Source organism: Gallinula chloropus (assembly GCF_964237585.1).
Source record: "Gallinula chloropus genome assembly, chromosome: 4".
Lineage (NCBI taxonomy): Eukaryota > Metazoa > Chordata > Aves > Gruiformes > Rallidae > Gallinula > Gallinula chloropus.
The window spans coordinates 90,787,448-90,809,746 of record NC_140088.1 but is presented as its reverse complement, the minus strand read 5'-3'; the positions used below and the strand labels follow the sequence as shown (position 1 = coordinate 90,809,746).

The window sequence follows — 22,299 nt, the reverse complement described above, 5'->3', positions numbered from 1 at the left end:
AGCCCTGAAGAAAAAGGACTTGGGAGCACACGTGGATGAGAAGCTGGACATGAGCCACTGATGTGCATCATCTGCAGCCCAGAACGCCAGCCCCATCCTGGGCTGCATTCCCAGGAGCGTGGCCAGCAGATCCAGAGAGGGGATTCTGCCCCTCTGCTCTGGGGAGACCTCACCTGGAGTGCTGGATCCAGCTCTGGAGCCCTCAGCACAAGGAGGACATGGAGCTTTTAGAGTGGGTCATGATTAACTTGTTACTTTCAGATTCCCCTTTCTTTCTGCAGTGAATGCAAACAGTTGCTGAAAGACCTTTTATTTCTGTACTTTAGATGCTTCTAGTTTCTGTGACAGTGACATCTGCTCAGCTTGTTGTGACCAACTAATAATACAACATCAGTAGTGCAGGCGGAATAGAGGAGCACAACTGCTGTAAGCAAACTCACACCTGCTAGACCTAAGTTCTGGTAGTTCATCTGCACTAAAATACTGCTGAGTGAATGGGTCATCCTTTTGGTGTGAGCCTTTTATTGCCTAGCAGTTCTAACCCTGGTTAGAACCATGGAATTGTTTAGCTTAGAAAAGACCTTTAAGATCATCAAGTCCAACTGTTAAGCTAGTCCTGCCAAGTCCACCACTAAACCACAGCCCTAAGCACCACATCACACATCTTATAAATGCCTTCAGGGATGGTGACACAACCACTTCCCTGTTCCAGTAATCCTTTTGGTGAAGAAATTTTTCCTAATACCCAATCTAAACCTCCTCTGGCACAACTTGAGGATGTTTTCTCTTGTCCTATTGCTTGTTACTTGGGAGAAGAGACTGACACCTCCTCCTCTACAACCTCCCTGCAGGTAGTTGTAGAGAGCAGTAAAGTCTCCCCTCAGTCTCCTTTTTTCCAGGCTAAACACCCTCAGGTCCCTCAGTTGCTCCTCACAGGACTTGTGCTCTAAAGACTTATTTGCCCAGTCATCATGCCTAAAACCAAACCAAACCTCTTGGGTAAGCAACTGCATTTGGAAGGAAAATGGAGAATCCTTTCCCATCTATCCTGAATTACTGAGTTCTACACTGTGAACCCCTTACACAGCTCTCCCTGCCTCTGGAGGGGGATTTACAATATGGAGAGAGTTTGCTGTACTTGAGCTGACAGTTTTAGTGAAAATTAAGCATTGCTGTGCAGTGAAGGACAGTTGGGTAAGTTGGGAGAAAGCGTGGCTAAGGATCTGCTGGAGTAACTGAGTTTGGCACATTGGTTAAGTGTTAGCTACCACCTACAACCAACTCTTAATGGAATAAGAACTAGAACTCCTTGAAAGAGTCCAGTGCAGGGCCACCAAGATGATGGAACCCCTTCCTTATGAGGAGAGGCTGAGGGAGCTGGGCCTCTTTAGCTTGGGGGAGAATTAAGGGGTGACCTTATTAATCCTTATCAATATGTAAAGGGAGAGAGTCAGGAGGATGAAGCCAAGATCTTGTCAGGGATGGCAGTGACAGGACAAGGGGCAGAGGGAGCAGCTGGAGCAGAGGAAGCTCCATGTGAATGTCAGGAGGAACTTTGTCACTGTGAGGGTGATGGAGCCCTGGGACAGGCTTCCTGGAGAGGTTGTGGAGTCTCCTTCTGTGGAGACATTCAAACCTGCCTGGATGCTGTCCTGTGTCGTTTAGTCTGGGTGATCCTGCTGTAGCTGAGGGTTGGACTAGATGATCCTGCTGCTGTTAGCCCCCCCTGTCCTCACTGCTGGTATCACCATGCTACTGACTGACCCAGACCTCAGCACCACATTCTTTGGCCCTGCCGGAGGAGGAGACCCAGTCCTATATCAACACCTTCCCTGATTCTTTGGACACCCAGAAGTCTGCATCTTAATCCTGCCAGGCTTCGGAATTGTTTCATGCATGGGGACACAGGAGAAGCCACTTCAGGGGCAGGGCCAGGCAGGGGTGGGTTCCCAGTGAGGATGCTCCCTTGCAGAAAGTGGCAGCGTGGGGAAGGTGTGAGTAGGGGAGGACCGTGCTGGAGGAGTTCAGAAACACTGAGCACAGAGGTGTGGGATTAACAATAGCAAAGTTCAGGCAGAATAGAGGCTGTGGAGGTTATGGAGGTCAGAGGGAAGGGCTTGTGAAGGCACAGAGACAGCAGAGAGGAGTGTGGTGATGCAATATATGGCGAGGAAATACCTCTGTATGGATTCACACCTGATAAGCACAAGATGGGCAGATTGGTTTTGTTTTCTCCACTGCTACCTGTATGCTCAAATGAAAACATTAGGAAATGTGAAGCACAGGACTCCATGGAGGCATCAGGGGTCCAGGCCTCTCCTGGCAGTAACACGCTGAGCAGAAGGCTGGTTTACACCGGGCTGTTTGTCTCCTTTTACAGTCTGGATGGAATAACCAGGAGGTGCAAACTCCAGCTCGTCGTTGCACAAGAGATAAATGTTAATGTAGCACACTTTTGGCTTGCTCAGCTCTTTGGGTATAATGAAGAGCAAGGCAGGAACATTTGTCTTGCAAAAAAAGAGGCGTAATTTCAGCTAGAATTAGTTGCCTTTTCAAAAGGCTGACCAGCTGCTTCAAGTAGGGTACCATAAAAATATTTTGGGAAGAAAAAGAAAAGAGAGTTGTGAGGCAGAAAAAATTTAAAGGAGAAGTAAAAATAAATAGCAAATAGAGATTGTAACTTACCCTGTGCATGCAGCAGGCGTAAATTTGCTTATACTACAGTGACACCTAAAATTAGCACCTTTTCTTTTCCACAGTAAGCAAGGGGCTGTTTGAAGTCAGGGTGTTAAAGGAATTGAATTGATTCCCTAAGAACTTCAGGGGACTGAGGAGGGGATTTCAGGAGGAGGACACAGTACCCCAGTCCTAAATCAAGCTTAGGGAAAGTCCCTCCAGACCCTGTCCAGGAGTTTGCAGGGACTCTCTGAGAAGGATGTGTGACAACGCTGCGTTCACACAGGAGGCTGGACAAGCACATCAACACGTAGAAAATAGTGGAGGTGATGGAGAATAAACCTACAGCCACTTTCTCAGCAGGTAGTGGAATGTCAGATGCTATCTCAGATATTTAAAACCCAATTCAGCTAGGAAAGCTGGATGTGGTTACTCCCTTTTTTCTTCACTGCCATCCACAGGGTCATTTTAATTTTAGACTGTTTTGGTGAGGGACACGTTAGCACTTGGTCATAACGGAGAGCAGCGCGTGCTCAGATAGTCATGCCTGTCAACCTGGAGAGGGTTTCATCAGAAATCCTCTTCATGCGCAGCTCCGTGTTTTCCCATTGCCCAATTGTTGGCAGCAAAGTATTTGAGAGATTAAAGGAGCATTTCTTCATGCTGATCTCACAGAGAGTAATCTTACCAAGTCACTCCCTTGTTCAGAGTCGTTGGCTGGCTTTGCTCCTTCTGTATCATGTTCAAACTGCTTACCTTCAAAGCACAGTAAGAGTTTGCTCTTGGCAATCTCAATTCTCATTTATTCTTTTCATTTTTTATTTCTAGTCTGTCTTCTCACCTGGAATTCCCTCTCCTTTTCTTGGTGCAGCAAGTAAACATACTCATTTTCACATCACAGCCAGGGAAGCTTGTTTGTGTTCGTTTTCAAAGCACAAAAACCTTTAGAACAATACAGATCATTACTCTTAAATTTTTCCCTTGCTGATAAAGCCTCTGGGGCTTTTCATACCTGTGCTAAAGTCCCAGCTCCCTGAAGCAGGGACAGGGCCTGTCCTTGATAAACCAGGCGTTCCAGTCTGCTGCACTGAGCATGTAAACATTTCCTTTAAAGCGAGCAAACAGCACGTGTGGTATGAAGTCGAGTTATAAAGTGCAGCAGATTGATGAGAGAGCTTTAAATGTGGTGGGTACAATAGATCCTCCTTCAGTACTGGTGGCCTGTGTGTAATGCAAAAATGGGAGAGAAGTTTTGTGTCTCTGCAGCCATGTTAAAACTGGTGGAGGGTAGATGGAGGTATTAGATGTTTCTGTCTAACACAGGTATTTCTATTTGTTTCTTACCTTTGTTCAACTGGCTTTTGTTTCATGGAATCCCAGCCTGGTCTGGGTTGGAAGGGACCCCAAGGGTCACAGAGCTCCAACCCCCTGCCACAGGCAGGGACACCAACCTCCAGGCCTGGAGCTACACAAGGTTGCCCAGGGCCCCAGCCAACCTGGCCTTGAACACCCCCAGGGACGGGGCACCCACCCCCTCTCTGGGCAGCCTGTTCCAGCCCCTCACCACTCTCTCTGCAAAGAACTTCCCCCCAGTCTCTCCTTTCCCCCTTCCCTCCTCCAGCTTCACTCCATCCCCCTTGTCCTGCCAGTCTCTGCCCTTTAACAAGCTGATTCCTTTAAATTGTGTTTATATTCTTTCAAGGATCTGTTTTTTCAAAGTAAAACAGGCTTGTAGTAAACAACTAATAAAGAGCTTTTAAAGCCTCTGAATGAAATTGATATGCGTTGGCTTTCCTTTTCAAAATCAATGGCAACACAGACCCAAAATTCTGTTCTGAAAGGTACCTTGTCAGCTCTTTCTGTGCAGAGTAGTTTCCTTGTCCTGCTCCCCCCTCCCTTGGAAAGAAACAAAATTTAACCTGCTAAGTGTAGACAGTTACAATACCTGGGGACAAGCAATGCCCAGGAGATATTTCTTTTCTCCTCTATCCTATATTTTTTCCTATTTTGTTTGGTTACTTTGAGAAATGTGTAGAACATTTATAAAATGTCTGTATTTACCAAGCCTTGGAAGAGTGAAGAGCTGGGAGTTTTGCCTGTTGGATAGGCAAAGGGAAGAAGGTGGCATTCTGAAGGCACTTAAGTTTGGGGTTTTTTTGGTTTGGAAAAGTTTTCAAAAACACCAGCATTGCCCAGAAAGGGACAGGGCCAAGTGCCTCTGGAAAGCTTTGTGTATGTCCCTTTCTAACCTTTGGTGTTATTAGTCTGTTTGCTTAGGCCTTAAGGCAACAGTTTTAAATTCCTTTCATTCTCCTGTATACTGGCTTTTAATTTCAAAACAACTTAGTGGGAGAGAGTTGCTCATAGTTATATTAAACCACCTTATATTTATTCCTTGACATAAGACAAGAAAAAAAAGCCAAAATATTTTCTTCTGAAAGCTGGTAAGGCAGAGGAAGCAAAGAGGACTTTCATAAACTGGCTGCTTTAAACAGGTCATTGATATTTTACCTTGAAAGAACATATAAAGGTGGTGTTCATGAGGAGAGGAGTTAGAAAATGCAGGATTTCTTTGAGTCTGTGCTGTGAAGCTCTTCTGCAAGCTACCAAGAGCCATGGGAGCTGATGGAGTCCTCAAAGGAGTCAGGCAGAGGGCTCTAGGAGCACTTGGCATTTCAACCAGGAAATGAATAACAAGTATTCTGTCACACCTAGAGTTACTACTGGTGGTATTTGTCATGTATAAGGGGATTTACAGATTCTCATAATAGTTTGCTAGTAGCAGAGAAGCTACAGATTCTCTTAATAGTTATCTAGTAGCAGAGGAGTTCTGCAGGTCTGATTAAATCTGAACTTGAGGGTCAAATGAAATAATTGTAAAATAGCATCCCATTTCTTCATGGATCAAGAACCTAAAATTGTCACGGGTTGTGTTTATTCAGCTTTTCCAAAAGGAGAGCGACTGCCTTGGCTTGATTGTGGGTTTGGGGTTTTTATCTTGGGTCCTATTTCTTCCCCTGGAGTAATCTTCTCTCAGAGTGATTCTGTAGGTCACTGGGAACTCCCACACAGCTGGGTTTCAAACCTGGTCTCTTTAACCACGGTAACCTGGCTGACTATGTTCCTCTCAATGCTGCCCCCACTTCCCTTAACATCAGGAACTGTACCAAGCTGTGGCTGCCCGTGTGTGGATATGGCACTTCAAAGCAGCTGCAGGTGTTTGGGGGTGTTGAGGAGAAATGGGATTTAGTACAACTACACCATCAGAAACGAATAGAAACAAGTACACTTACCAGTTGCTCACTCCCTTCGTCTGCTCAACCATCTATAAACCACTGTGTCGCTGCATTCAGTCGAGCTGTAGTAACTCATCTCAGATGGTACCAAAGGTGTGTGTTTACAGTTATTACAGCACACTGGCAACTTGACACAGCCTCCTGACATAAAAATCTCTTAGTTTTCATCCTTCAGACACCAGGAACCTCAGGGATGCTGTAAGCAGAAGTAATTGAATTTGCTCTGATGACCTCTGCAGGCTGCCAGGACAGCCCTGATGGCAGGAGAACGTAAAATTGATTCCACTTAACGATTTAGTGTCAGATATGGATTAAAAATGCTTGACTTGGCCTGCCTTTGAGCAAATCTGACCATGCTTGTGGTGCTCCTTAGATAAGAAGGGGGAAAAAAATATAAAATGCAGGGAGCCAGCTTTTCACATGCTGCTTGGCTTGTGGAGGAGACACTTCATGTTCTGGAGGCTTAGTTTCAAATGTTACTGTCCCCAGGTTGGTGGGTTCTGCAAAGCCAGGTATTGAACGTGTTCAGGTGCCAGTGGTACACCTATAGCCTAACGCAGGGAGCATGGTTCCTTCCTTGAGAAGGCAATCCTCCTGAAGGAAACATACCTGGTCATGTAAGCAGTGTGAGAAGGTCTTCAGGGACATATTCTGATGCGCTCCCTGTCTCCAAATATGTGAAAGCTTAAACGCAGGTTCAGAAAGAACAAAGGAGGCTGGAACACAGAAAACTGACCCAGGCAGATCAGGTGGCTTTAAACTGAGACTTGAAAGGAGGTATTGGAGCCAGCCAGGTGAAAGAGACTTAAAAAAACTCTAGGTGCAAAACAAGATGTTCTCACACATAGGACCAGACAGCTTAGTCCAGGGCAAAGAAGGCAAGAAAGCAAAAACACCCTGTTGTAAGAGGGATGTGATGGAAAGATTTGAGTCAGGAAGGCAGCAGTATAAAAGAGACTGAACTAGAAGATTAGGAGGAGCAATACTCAGATTCAGGAGCTCTGGATGACTAGGAGTCTCAAGAGGAAAGCTTGTATACCTGTACCTGCTGTAGAATGTCCGCATCAAGATCTCTCTTGACCCAAGTCTGCCTTGCAAACACCTTGGCTGCAGCACACAGGCAATCCCCTTTCCTTATGTGAAGGCAGCTTTTATTGGGAAGCAAGTATGGTCTCTGACAGTACCTGGGGAGGGCCGGAGTGTGGAGTGCTGAAAGCACCCCTGTAGTGCTTGGCTTTCTGTGCTGGCAAGAGCCTGTAACTGGAGATGGCTTCCTTTGGGCCAGGAGCTGTGTGGGAACAAAACAAAACCAGGAAGAAAACCAGTTTTTCTGTCTTTGCTCATATGAAAACTGCAAATAGCTGACGTTTGTTTAACATCCTTTATAATACGAATCAAACCAGTAACAGACTCCATCTTTAGGCTTTGTGTGAGGAGAGGCAGGCAGGATTCAGGAAAGCCAGGTGTGGAAAATGCCGGTGAGGTGTCCGAGCAGAGGCCAACTGCTTTGGAGGCTGTTCTGTGCACAGACAGTTCCAGAAGTCATTTTTGTCTGTCCTACTACCAACAACAGTCCTTCTGGGGAAAAGAAGGCTTCCTGGCCTCTTGAAGACAGTGTCTGGGAACCTCAAACAGGTGAAAGCAGCGTAGATACTCCAGGTGAATTCATCTGGGTCACAGGGAGGCCCTGGCTGTGTCCCGATTGCACAGCTGGAGAGCAGGGTATGCCTTGCTTGGAAAAGGGACACTGGCAGCCCTGCAGCTGGCAAGGCTTGGGAGGAAACAGAGATGCAGATGACCCAGTATCTGTTTCATTCATTTCCTTGGGAGGGGATTTACTATTTTTGCTACTTTAGCTTATGCTGGTTCTCCAAGTGCAGTAAGTTATACAATGAGCGCTGGTTTATGCCAGTGCAGGAGTATTTACATTTGGGCTTCTGCCACAAAGTCTCCTTTGAAAAGGAAATCGGCTCTTGTGGTTCTGTGCAGGCACAAGGTTCTCCTGGCTTAAGCTCATGTAAAAATCCATACAGTTGCATATTGTCCTTTAAAAAAAAAAAAAAAGGCAAAATTCAGAATAAGGTGACTTGAGGGCAGAGTACCAATCCACTAGGAAAACTGTAACCCAATTCTGCAGGTTTCTAAGATAAAATACCTGGATTGGGGAAGAAATCTGAGGCACGAGAACCTTGTATGTAGGAATGAATATGTGTTCTTTTCATATCCTTATTGTTAAGCTGCTTGTTTTGATGTCATCATATATCACTAATGATTTTCTTTAAAGGAATCTGGCATATGAGATGCATGTACATCCACGCTGTAGCTAAAGTAAACTGGAACAGCTTGTGCCTCTGCAGTAGCATTAGAAGTTTGGATAGATTTTGTGTAAGGGCTGAGGAAATAATTTGAAGAAAGCTATTTTGTGTGAAGTCTTTCTGGGCTTTATATTTTAATTTCCTTAAAATGGTGTTTGTAGGGTGGTGTGTGTGTGTTGTTGCTTTCTCAGGGAGCTGGCAGGGTAAATGGCAGCTGGAAACCTAAGGGTAGGCTGCAAAGTTTTTCTTCCAAAGACTTCCTTTCATGTTTAGCCAAGTGAAAGACACGAAGTGAAATGTAAACTCCAGCTCGGCATATCCTCCTAGCCTTCTCTCCTGGGGAACAGCCAGAGGGGAAGAAGGGGGAGGCTGGTGCTGCGAACTGCAACGGCCCGGAAGGCTCCAGCCTTGAGCCGTGGCTCCCAGGTCGCTCAGAGGACCGGGAAGATGCTACTCATGGGGGGGAGCCTTGGTACCCCTGAGAACGGTGCTCCCCTTTGCACCCCAGCCTTCTCACTTCATCCTCCCCTGGGAAAGAAGGCAAAGGCATTCTCTTTACTTCTCTTCTGAGCCATGTAACCGTGTCTCTCTAAGCCCTGGCAGTCTGAGGGAGAACTGAGCCTGTATTTTGTTGAACTTTGCTCTGTTCTGGACTGGAACCACTTCTGTTTAACATGGGAACTGAGCTTTGCAGAAGCTCAGCCCGTGCCCTGGGAAGGGAACTCCCTGTGGAACACCAGCAGATGTTTGCAGGGCTGAGTGCAGGTTTGTTCATGGGAGGCTCTGTGATAAACTGCAGAAAGGCAGTATCAAGTTCTAACAATGAAACAATGACTAATGGATGAGTTTGATCACTTTGATATGACTTCTTGTGCTGGCACTCCTGGTTTGTTCTGGTGCTGTTTGCTTTTAAGAAGTTGGGTTTTTTCCAACTGCATTTTATACACGCAGCTGAGTTTCCAAGTTCCTGCTCAGTACAGGGGCATGGAAAGCTTTCTCCTGGGACAATGGAGTGATCCCTAGGAGAGCTCCAGCTGTTCCCTCTAGTGCAAGAGCGATGTATGTGCCTTGTAATTGCTTAGAGCCCTTTTCATACCACTTATTTCTTGGGTTCATAATCAGCAAAGGGCCATAGTTTGTTTGTTTCATACTGGGATGGAAGTGGGTAAGCAAGCATTTCCTCTCTTACAGAGACGTGTTTCCTTTTACTTCCCACTTGTACTGTCAGTCCCCAAACCCCCAGCTTTCTCTGCACTTGTCCTTGCTACACAGAATCACAGCATGGTTTGGGTTGGAAGAGACCTCAAAGATAACCAAGTCCCAACCCCCTGCCATGGGCAGGGACACCTCTCACCAGCCCAGGCTGCTCATGGCCCCATCCAACCTGGCCTTGAACACCTCCAGGGAGGGGGCAGCCACCACCTCCCTGGGCACCCTGTGCCAGGGCCTCACCCCCCTCACAGTGAAGAATTTCTTCCTAATATCCAATCTAAATCTACCCCCTTCCAATTTAAACCATTCCCTCTCATCCTATCACTCCAGGCCCTTCTAAAATGTCCCTCCCCAACTTTCCTGCAGCCCCTTCAGGGGCTGGAAGGTGCTGTAAGATCTCCCCACAGCCTTGTCTTCTCCAGGCTGAACAAGCCCAACTCTCTCAGACTGGCTTCATAGGAGAGGTTCTCCAGCCCTTGGATCATCTTCATGGCCTTCTCTGGACCTGTTTCAACAGCTCCATGTCCTTCTTGCATTGGGGACTCCAGAGCTGGACCCAGCACCCCAGTTGGGGTCTCAGAGCAGAGAACAGAATCCCCTCCCCAGACCTGCTGCCACGCTCCTTTGGATGCAGCCCAGGACACATTTGGCCTTGAGGGCTGTGAGCTCATTGTCGGCTCATGTGGAGCTTCTCCTCCACCAGCACCCCAAGTCCTTCCCTCCAGGGCTGCTCTCTAGCACATCTACACTGCTTCCTTATTCTGACAGTTTACTCTGTGGAGAGCACATAGCACTAAACATATACATATAAAACCCCCAATATTTTCAAATTCTTCTAATATGGCCATGAATTTCCCCCTCAATCAGTTGGAGCCCCCAAATTCTCAAGTTGGTGTCTTGCTGTTTTTCCCTACCCAGGTCTATACCCTGTGTGCCTGTGGTGTTTACATTTGGCACTGATGTGGTGACGTCTGATCATGCAAAAAAGTACTTTTTGCATTGCTCTGAAGGGCACCAATTTTGGGGAACAATTGAATGGATCCTGCTAGTACAGCATTTTTAATAACCCATCCCAGGTGCAGTAGGATGCCCTGTGATGTGCCAGGATTCACTCAGTCATCTGTACCTGTGTATGCATACATGGTCACCCTTTCACTGTTTGGTATAGAAAGACAATAGTTAAATAAGCTTATCTTTAAATTATTAATTATCCATCCATTAAATTATCAATGTTTATAAAATAATACATAGAAAATAAAAGCATCCAAACAAAATGGATGATACTGAAAGACAATACTTTTAAGTGTTAAGGTTGTGTCATGAGAGGGGGGTCGGGCGCTGGCACAGGCTCCCCAGGGAAGGGGTCCCAGCCCCGAGCTGGGCTGAGGGCAAGAAGCGCCTGGACGATGCCCTCAGTGCCACCTCTGACTGGGCTGGGCTGTGTGGAGCCAGGAGTTGTGCTCCATGGCCTGGTGGGTCCCTGACAGCTCAGGAGGTTCAGGTATTCTAGGATCCTGTGATTAAATGGGAAATAAATTGCAAAGCACTCCATCTTTTGACTAATGAGACAGACTCTTAAGTGGTAATTAATTTTGAGATCTTCTTTGCACACTGTGTGTACCTCTCAGGATACTGCAAGTTCAACTCCAGGTTACAGTCTGAGCTGGTGGAAGGCTGGAGAGGAGACCTACTATGGTGTAGGTTTGGTAAATAACATGGCCAACCGTGAATTTAATTAAAACTTGTCACTTCTGTATGGGATGGCATGAAAAATGGGAGATACTGTCTCGTGACCCATCCGTGCTGCCTTTGAGAGACTGCCAGACTGCCTTGGCAATGCAAGTTACTGGTGGTTGCAGGGGGAGCTCCCATCTAGGTGTTCCAACCGGGAGAGGAAGGAGAGTTTTGAAGGCAGCAGGCTTAATATGGGAGTTGTAGACTTAGGTGGCTCTGTCTTGCAAACTGTGGAAGCACCAAAAAGTAAGAAGGGGTGTCTGGAGAAGGGGGGGTGGTACAGGGTTGTATTGCAGCCCTTCTGTTGGGTGCAGGAGCAGCAGCAGAGACTTGTAGTTTCAGACATTATGGAGGAATCAAGTGAAGAAAACCCAAGGATATGTACCTTCAACTGGTTTAAAATAAATAAATAAAAAGGGTGGTTCCAGGATGAACCATTTCACTTTTCACAAAGTCCAGTTTGGTTTCCAGGCTGGATAATGCCTCCTGTACCTCCTCACCCATCCTGTGCCTGCGAAGTAAGGCAGCAAGTGAGGAAAGTAAGAAGCAAGTCAGGCAGAAAACATGCCTTGAAGGTATCACAGCAAATTTCTTGTTCTAGTGATGAATTCGCTTGTAGCATTTCTCTGTTGGATCTCTCAGGTGGTCAGGATACTCTGCAGTTTGTTCGTTGGGGCTTCTTTTTAAATGTTTAAGCTTAGTGAGTTAATACACGCAGGTTAGAGTATTACAGGGTTTTGCCTCTTGTGTCCAGCAAAATTGTTGTGTTACCGAAAATCCCCATGGATTTCAGTGGGAAAGGATGCCAGTACTATAGAACTGAATCTCTTCCTGCATGTTTAGGTAAAATCAGAATTCTTCCAGTAAAATGCTGTTATGTGCAGTTTTATACAGGTTCACTCATAGTCTCTCAACAAATACAAGTTCTGTTTAGTAGCACTGACCTAACTCTAGGGATTTTTTCTCCTCTTCTCTAGGGTGTACCTCAGTTACCATGTGCCAAAGCATTGTATAACTACGAGGGAAAAGAACCTGGCGATCTGAAGTTCAGTAAAGGAGACATCATCATCCTGCGTCGGCAGGTGGATGAGAACTGGTACCACGGGGAAGTCAACGGCGTCCACGGCTTCTTCCCCACCAACTTCGTTCAGATTATTAAACCTTTACCTCAACCCCCGCCTCAGTGCAAAGCACTTTATGACTTTGAAGTGAAAGACAAGGAAGCTGATAAAGACTGTTTACCATTTGCAAAGGTAAATACAGAATAAAATTACTAATTTCTTCTTCTAATCGCTTTGTTCTCTTGGATAAGTAGTGAGGTGACTGTTATGCAGCCCTGTCTGTGTTTCTTTTCTAATGGAACTGCACAAATATGAAAGGGGCAACTAATCCTGCAGGTATTTCTCCTATGCTGATTAGTTTTGCCTTCCCTTCCTAAATTACATGTAATTTCTCTGAGGTTTTATTTTGGAAAATGCTGTTTTTCATAATTACATAGCAATGCTCTTAATTTATGAGAAATACCTTATGCCATGAATCCAAAGGGTTCTGTCTTTACAGAAATGCTCATTTTAAACTGTTGAAGCTGAAACTATTTTCAGCTTTGCATTCAATAGGTGACAATCTTAGGATGGAGATAGTAGGCACAAAGTCCTACTCAACTTTGCAGTTCTGTAGTATTGCTAATAGCCCTTTGGAAAATAGGTCATTTCTCATATCAATTCTAGTTTCTGGCTCACATGATGATACAGGAAGGAGAGCTCTCCCATTTTTTTCAGGCTCTGGTTCTCTAGTTTCTCAAAATCCACACAAATTTGGCGCTTTTCTGCCCTTGCCTGTTAAAAATCAAGAGGATGGCTAAAATTCTGAAAAGGAAAGTTATTAACATATGGACAGGGGGATTCTTAGAATGCAGAACAGCAATAATACTGTTGAGGATGATTGGCATTAGCGTGCATATTATCATTAGCTTGTTGGCACACTGTGGGTGTTTTCAATCTGCAGTCTCAGGTGAGTAAGATGTGTGTTTCCAAATACTTTAACTTGTGTATGAAACAACTACAGGTCTGAGTATCAGCAAGAACGGTGATAACTCACATGTAAATCCATGTGACATTCCCCAAACCATATCAAAACCAAAGGCTCCATGTAGATGTGAAAGAAATCATAGCACTTACCAGTGTTCTTAAGTACCTGGGGAGGTAACACCTGTGGAGGATTAGGTGGTGAGCCGGTTGAGAAGGAAGAAGGTTGAGGTTCTGTTGACTAACGTCAAGGACTGAAAGGGAGGCTGATGAACGCACTGGACTGAACGCAGCAGGAGGTCTGGAGCTGAGGGTGAAGTCAGATGGCTGAGCCTGACTGTGGACAGTTAGCTGAACTCTGACAGAAAAGGATTGGCTGGAACTGGCTGGAACCCCACAGCAGCGTGTTCCTGTTCCCGAGCGCCGCCTCTGCGGCTCTTGTCTCAGTACCACCTCCTCTGGTTACCTCTGCATTATGGAGGGGAATTAACTTAGAGGTTTAATTGCAGCTGGGAGACATAATCACTGCATGTTCACACAGGATGATGTTCTGACTGTAATTCGCCGTGTGGATGAAAACTGGGCAGAAGGAATGCTGGCTGACAAGATAGGAATATTCCCCATTTCATATGTTGAGGTGAGTAGAGTTGTGACCTCAGGAGGGCTGTGCCTACTAGTATTTAGCTTTCTGAAAGGAAAAACAATCAGTACTGGGGATGATAAAATAACTGGAGACTGTGTGCTTAGTTTAAGCAAATTAATGACCTCAGCAGTTGAAGGAGTGGTTTTTCCTTCCCTATTTGATACCTATTTTCATTGAATGGCACGGGAATGAACGTACTTGGAGGCAGTCACTGTGCAGTGTGGCCAGCAGGTCGAGGGAAGTTCTCCTCTCTCTCAGCTCATTGTCATTTTACACAACTGCATCCATCAGTTAACACCACGTTTTAATCAATAAGGACATAAGATTTTATGAACCTAGTGTTCAGGTTGGGGTTTTTTTATGAGCATCTCTTCCTGTACTAAGCAGCAGTGTTTCAAAACATAGTTATTTTTTATTGTGCCTGTGCATTTTTAGATTGGATTTTAAGCTGGGTTTCTAGAGTGGTCTTTTTAATGTTGTACTTACTCAGCTAAACACAGGGCACAAAATTATTGAGCGCACATGATCCATGTCCAGGATTAGCAGGAAGGAAAAGCTGGCATCCACCTCCTTCTTAGGAACATTTGGCTCTGTGACGTTGTCTTCTCCAGTCCTCCTAGGTCTCTTCAGCTGCCTTCTGAAGGACCAGCAATAACATTTAGGAAAAAATTCTTCTTTCTCATCTCTGTATCCTTTGTCAGATCTCCCATTGTGCCTCTCTTCCACTGCAACACGTTCTAGGTGGTTCTTCCTCTTCAAGCACTTCAGAATTTTCATTTTCCTGCTGTCACATCCTGGGAGGTTTTTGTGTCAGTTCCTCATGGTTCTGGGCGTTCTAGAACTTTCTTTGTTGCTCATCTAGAAATTCCTTCAGGGCCTGGAACAGGCTGCCCAGGGAGGGGGCTGAGTCCCTGCCCCTGGGTGTGTTTTAACACACGTAGATGAGGTGCTCAGGGATTTGGGTCTACTCTGTTATACTATGAATAAAAGGAAAACAGATTAGTCTTATAAATTAAAAACCCCACTCACATGTGACTGTCTTTTGTAGTTTAACACAGCAGCCAAACAGCTGATAGAATTGGACAAGCCCTCAGGTCCTGCTGTTGACTCTGGAGAAGGAACCTCTGGGGCAGCCCACAACAACTCAACCCAAAAGCACACTGATACTAAGAAAAACACCAAAAAACGGCACTCTTTTACCTCCCTCACCATGTCCAACAAGTCTTCACAGTCTTCTCAGAACCGCCACTCCATGGAAATCAGCCCTCCTGTCCTCATCAGCTCCAGCAACCCCACCGCAGCAGCCCGCATAAGTGAGCTGACGGGGCTTTCCTGTAGTGCCCCTTCTCAGGTAATTAATAAACATCCTCTGCATTGTCTTTAAATAACTATAAAGGTTTCTGATCTTGTCAGACTACTTGAAATTATTAATTACATGTAATTAATATTAACGTACACTTTCACAGTTTGTCTTCTAACTGGGCAGCATTTAAGGAAAGCATTTCTAACGCTTCTTTTACAGTGATAGCAAATAGTTTTGGTCTCCTGGGTTGCTTTGTATTTTTTTCTCCACAGTTGGTAATTTCTGAAGTGCTGCAAAGATTTATATTAAACTGTGGCAAGTAGAAGCTGGAGTGATTTAATTTCTTGGGGTTTTTTTCCTCAGTTGAATACGATATTGGATATTAACAAACCACATGCAAGTAAAAGGTAAATGCAGCCTGACAATTACATGAATTCCAGAAATGTACCATGTTAATCTGTAAGGAGAAATATTTATCTGTGTTTATTTTTTAATCTCCTGTTTCTTCAACTACTTCAGGGTAGGTTGTGAACAGTTGGCTGTTGCACACAGAGATTACATTTGGGGAACTAGTCATGGAGACATAGGGAGTGGTGCTGTCGTTTGACATGAGCTGGGAAATACGTTTTATTTGCATCTCTCTGGGATCTAACAGACTTATGGGAAAAATAAGAGAACTGGCCTTGGTAGAAGCATGCTTCACCCTGCTAGTTCAATAGATCTCCTAAGTTTCTGAAATATCAGGGGAAAAAAACAGAGTGAGCAGTATGATCCAGTGGAAGTATCTAACAAAAAATTAGTCTAAACTTACTGAAGTACTGGTGGTTTTGACTGTGAAGCTCACTTAACTGCTGTAGCAAGCCCAGCCCTTATTAAACTACTCAGAACTGGTCCCACTGTTGTTTATTTTTTGTCTTTGACAGGTTCATATTGGTACTACAGGGCTAATTGTGACTCCTCCCCCTAGCAGCCCAGTCACCACGGGGCCTTCATTTACCTTCCCATCAGAAGTTACCTACCAAGCTGCTCTTGGGGTAAGTACCTCAGAACTCAACCTTCCCATTTAACTTTGCTCTGGACTGTCTGTTTTTATTCTTTTCTTCTTCTCCTCTGGTTCTGATGCACCGATTAGAAATGATGGGTTTATGGTGATGTGATGGACAGTGGTGTAAAATGAACTGCAGCAAAAGCATTATTGATAGAATAGTTTGTATCTGGTGATGCAAATGTTTCTCCAGCTTTCCTCCATCATTTCTCCATAGCAAACACAAGGAACATGCTCTGTTCCAGCTCAGTGCTGCTTCACAGCTTGAGCAGGAAAGAGATGATGCTGAGGGTGGCGAGGTTAGGGCAAACAAGGTCTTAGAAAAACCCATCAACTCATGACCACAGCTGGCAGATATTTTTATCTCACGTATTTCATGGAATCTTGACAGCATTAAGTTTCAAAACTCTGCTTTCTCCTAATTAAATAATATTATTTTACCCCTGTGGCACATGAAGAAATAAAGGGTCTGAGTTAGGTTCTTGGAGATTAAAGTGAAAAACTGTTGGGAATGGCCATCTTTTAAAGGAAGGAATACCTGAGAAATAACCTTGTCTTCAGAAATCTTCAAAAAGTGCAGGATTTCATTCCAAAACTAACTGTAATTCTTCATTTTGCTATGCTTGTGGTGGAAGAACTGGGATGTCCTGTATCATGCCACACTTAGCAGAGCTGGACCTTAGCTACAGTAAAGACTGAGGATACCAGTTTTCCGAGATCTTCAAGAGAACTTAAGGAGCTCTTATTCTGATCAGAGGAATCTTCAAAATACAATTACTTTTCAAGTCCAGAAAGTGTGCCTCTGACCTTTGTGAGGTCGGGGCTGGGGGAAGCAGTTAAATAATAAATTTCCACTTAGCTTAATTTAAAAAAAGCACAGCAAAACCAACAACAAACATCCCAAAGGCTTGATCTGTTTAGGTGTCTAATTGTCCTTGCAGTCAGTTGAAGCAAGCACAACATGACAAATAGCCTTGCTGCTAAAATTGTCTGGTTTTGTTTTCAACTTTGGGCACTTGGATCATTTTACACATTTTTCTGCAAAATCAAAGGCAGAATTGTCTGTCTCCATTAGCAACTTTCTGTTGTTCAAGTCAATGCTTAGGTGTGGCTCGGTCGCAGCTCAGAGGTTGCATTTTGACAGCTTTTGGTTTTCAGTCTTTAAAATTAGGGTGCTGTTACCTTTTGAATGATCTCCAGTACTTCCTTGAGCATGGTAAGCACGTGGCGAGTGCATTCCAGGAGCAGGCATAGTACTGCATGGTCATTTTCTGTGGTGAAAATGATGATAATATCACCCTTTTGCTCTTATCCTGTGAGATTGATTTATATCTTATGAATTTGTGTCCATTCATTTGGCCTGAGTGTAGCAAAAAGTTTCTGTTCAGCTAAATATCCACTGTGATCCCACAAATTTTCATCATCAGCAGTGATGTGATAATTGCTCTTATCCAGATACATGGATTTCACATCCTTTGCTCTTCAGACAGGTGATCTCATTATTGACAGCTGTACAGTCGGTGTGCTTTTGCCCTGCTCTATGATGTCATGCAGGTTGTGCTGTAGTGATGCTTTGTCCTTTGATTGTTAAGGACTCCTTCAGTCTCTGGATCACCTGTGCAGTCCTGCTGGTAAACGTATGCTAATCTGGAACCAGTTCATAGTCTGCTTGCATTTGGATTCATAATTTAATGTCACAGAGTGGTTGATGTTTGAAGGGACCCTTGGAGGTCCTCTAGTCTAAGCCCCCTACTCAAGCTGGGCCACCTAGAGCCAGTTGCCCTGGAAAGTGTCCAGACAGCTCTTGAACATCTCCAAGGATGGAGACTCTGCAGCTTCATTGGACTGTCTGTACCAGTGCTCAGTCACCCTCACAGGGAAAAACTTCCCTGACATTCAGACCAAACCTCCCATGTTTCAGTTTGTGCTTCACTGGGCACCACTGAAAAGAGCATCCCTCTGTCATCTTTGTACCATCCCTTCATACACAGATGAGATCCCCCTGAACCTTCTCTAGGCTAACCTGGCCCAGCTCTCTCAGCCTTTCCTCCTAAGAGAGATGCTCCAGGCCCTAAATTATTTCAGTGGCCCTTTGCTGGGCTCTGCAGAATGTCTGTGTGTCCCCTGTGCTGGGGAGCCCGGAGCTGGACACGGTACTCCAGCACAGGATCCCCTGCCTCAACTTGCTGCCAAGGCTCTTCCTCATGCAGCCTGAGATACCATTACACTTCTGTGCCACGAGATCACAGTGGTGGCTCGTGCTCAACATGGTGACCACCAGGAAGAACCCCCAGGTCCTCTTTTTTTTGCATAGGAGCTGTACATCTAATACCAGAAACAATTACCTGCTTATAACAAATCCATATAATCTTTATACTGCCATCATCTCCTATCCCTCAGACAACACCTGTGAGACCTGACCAAGCAAGGTCAGTTCTGGTACCACTTGTGCCAGTCTAGTTAACACATGTGCTGCAGATGCTGAGGAACTGATTTGATTTGAGGCCAGGACCCGTTTTGGAGAGTCTGGGGTAGGCAGGATTTGAAGTGTCATTTCAGAAGTTCTCTCAGAAGTTGTGTTGTGGGGTTTTTTTTCTCCTCAGTAACAAACACTTTTGTTTGTTGTTAAGAATCACTAGTTCTTTCTTTGATGCCAACATGGAAAAAGGCTTCATTTTGGTGGTAGTGCAGAGTCATTAAGCCACCTCGGGTGCTTTAGTTGCATAAGCTTGTTCAAAAGCGACCTCCCCGTTGGTACCCAGGGGAATTAAATTACACTGCTAAATGCAGCATGGAGAGAAACTCCTGCCACACGATCATCCTGTATCCTGGAGTGCTGCTTCTCTTTGTGATAACCATGTTCCTGGTTATGTTTCTAATTAGGCATATAATTCCCATTGAGAATCGGAATTATTCTCTGCCACCCTCTTTAAAAGTCAATAACCTTCTGTACATAATGTTCTGTTTCTTCTTGACTTGTTTTCAGCACGACTAAAATACAAGCTGGCAGCTCAGGCTACAGTCGGGTCGTTCCTGTGTTCTGTTACCACAGCTGATATTAGATGGTGATGCAGTTCATAATCCCAGGCTCTGAAGTGCATCTTCTATGGCTGCTTTTTCCTCTTGCTTCAGAAAGTCTGACTTTAATTTTAGAAATGTGGAAAATGGTTCTGACAGGTCAGGATAAAAAGTGATGTTCTCATCTCTCTAGATGTTTCCCACTCTGGAAACACCCTCCCTGACATTGTGAGCATTAATTTGTAGCTGTGGAACTATTGTATGCTTTAATACATCAGGAGAGGTTGGCTTGAGTCCTCTTGCTTTTGCATTATGTTCTTTGCTTTTCTATGTATAAAGCCCTGTGTTTCTATAAGATGCTTCTTTCAGTGTTTTCTTCATTGCTGAACACCAAGCAAATGACTGGGCAGTTGGATTGGAATGAGAAGAGTTTCCCTTTAGCATGAAGATGCTTTAATTGGATCCTACTGCCCATTATTTTGGCATTTATTAATGCTGTTCAACATAATCAGCTGTTCTTTGAGAGCAAGCTGTTCCCACAACTTCTTTCACTTCCTTGAGCAAGTGCAAGAGAAGGGCAACCAGGCTGGGGAAGGGGCTGGAGGGCAAATCCTCTGAGGAGCAGCTGAGGAAGCTGGGGGTTGAGTCTGGAGAAGAGGAGGCTGAGGGGAGACCTTATCACTACCTACAACTACGTGAAGGGAGGTTGTAGAGAGGTGGGCGATGGTCTCTTCAGCCAGGTGACAGAAGATAGAACAAGGGGCAATGGGCTCAAGCTGTGCCTGGGCAGGTTTAGATTGGATACTAGAAAAACATTTTGTACTGAAAGAGTTGTCAGGGCCTGGAACAGGCTGCCCAGGGAGGTGGTTGAGTCACCTTCCTTGGATGTGTTTAAAAAAGTGTTGATGAGGTACTTAGGGATATGGTTTAGCATGGGATAGGAATGATTGGACTTGATGATCTTCAAAGGTCTCCTCCAACCTTGTGATTCTGTAATGCCAACCTCAGATTAAGGGAGAAAGAGGAAATTGGAGAGGATGAGTGTGATTCCCTATCTGGGAAGAAAAGAAGGATGTATTCCTTTACAGTAATCCTGTATAGAAATCTTTTCTACCTCTATCTGGCTTGAATCTAGAAGCAAGGAGTAGCTACTGTCTTATCTTCTGTAAGAAAGTTTGGGTTTTTTATTGTTAAGAGGAGATATTTTGAGCTGCCTGGTTAGGTAGCAAGTTTCTCTAAGAGAGCTGAGATGAATTCCTTGCCCAAAGGAGCCTGAGAGCCTTCTATCTGTGTCTGTATAGGAGGATCACATGGTAGTTTGTTGTGTTATTTGGGGAAATATTAAAAACATGCCAGTTGTATTAATTTTATTTCTCTCTTGTAGAAGCTGTTTGGTACCAGATGTTGTACCAAGTAGGCAATTTACAAATTTGCTGCCAAAACTGACACAAATAAGACCTGGGGCTGAGGGTGCTTGTGTCGTGTGACCCGTACGTGCTATCTGCTGCTTGTAAATTAAGCAAATTCTAATTTACATCCTGAAAACCTGTGGTAATGTCTTTAAAAGTCTAATTTTACAGCAGCAGCTCTTCAGCTGGCAGTGTTACTTCTTGTTTTGTGTTTTGAGGTTTGACTCTTTGAAATGGAAGAAGCTATGAACTGAGACGAGCTGCTCACAGCTGAGGCTTTTGGCTGCGATATTATCACTCACGTTCTTCTCTGGGACTTCAAACCACAACTTTGCCCTTAATGGCATCCTTAATTGGTCTGCTCTTCTTGGCCACTGGCATTTTTGAACCTTGTAGGTGCTTAGTGTATTTGAAGCTCTTTATAAAATATAAATAGCAGATGTCGAGTTCAATACTTGTTGGGTGAAAATATGCACGTACGATTATGTCAGGCTCGTTTACTGGGGAGGAAATTCTTGGCTGTAATGTATAAGGAAGTTATCTAATGGAGGAGATCTAGTTGCCATAGATTTGGCTGAAAGAGCTCCTGAAGGAAATATGTGATGGGAACCGCGATACGGGAGAAACAGAGACAAAACACTCTGCAGCTAAGTTGGAGTTGCATTCAGAAGCATCAGGAGGAAACAGAGTAGAAACACCAGATAACTTGCCTGCCTTTCACTCTGCCTTTACAGTCTCTTGAGAAGTTAAAGGTATTTTGGACAGCAGTTGACCTAGATGCCTGTGTTGCTGTGCCACAGATGAAACACGCTGGCTTGGTATGCGCACCTCACTAGCACAAACAGGTGGTCTGGCTTTGGATGGTTTCTGTTTGCTTACACACTGAAAGCTTCAAAAACGACAAAATCCCTGGGTTTTTTTCTTGTCTTGTCCCTACACACACGCTCACAAACGTGCTCCTCTGTGATAAAGCACATAAGGTCACCTGGATTATTATTAGGGAGGCACAAGCTGTGCAGGTTACAGCCCAGCGATGACATTCAGCTCTCCAGCTGATTCAGTAGCATCCGTCAGTCAGTCAGGAGGTTTGAAGAAGAACTGAGTTCCAACCAGCTTTTCTTGGGAAGAGGAAGCAGCTGAAAGAAATAATGAGGTTTTTGTCTGAGGGGCCTGTTCTTGATAACATATACTTATAGCTTCAGGAATTTCGTTAAACATGAGCCTTAATTTGTTGGCCCTCAGGGAACTTTCCAAGCCTCATATTTTTTTCTTAGACCATGTGGGAATGAAGACAATTAATGTTGGGTTTTTTTTTTCAACTGCTGTGTGTGTTGTTATTCTTCAGGGTGAGCTGTTTATTGCTCTTGGGTTGACTGATACAGGAATGCAGCCTGATTAAGATAAAAAATAAGAATGAATTTTTAGAGTATGAGTATAGGTACTATTTGAAGTTTTTACATAGATTAAGTATCAAATGATGCAATGTTTCATCTCCTGATTTAAAGAAAAAGTAATTTATCACATAAATGGTAAAGTACACTGGTCTGAAAAACAGCTGCAGTTCCCCTCCCCCACCTAAAGTAAAGATACTCATAATTACTTTGGTAAGCATATCTTAATAAAT

General features: G+C 44.5%; 1 protein-coding gene across 1 annotated transcript in view; it reads left to right on the top strand.

Annotated features, from left to right (window-relative positions):
• SH3RF1 (SH3 domain containing ring finger 1) overlaps positions 1-22,299 on the top strand; it is a gene marked incomplete at both ends in the record, with an annotated part of 71,508 nt that overhangs the window by 33,328 nt on the left and 15,881 nt on the right. Inside the window, 4 exons of the mRNA XM_084264177.1 lie at positions 12,211-12,486; positions 13,799-13,894; positions 14,949-15,251; positions 16,127-16,237. Of these exons, the coding sequence (XP_084120303.1) occupies positions 12,211-12,486; positions 13,799-13,894; positions 14,949-15,251; positions 16,127-16,237 (786 nt within the window). The remainder of the gene's footprint in view (positions 1-12,210; positions 12,487-13,798; positions 13,895-14,948; positions 15,252-16,126; positions 16,238-22,299) is intronic.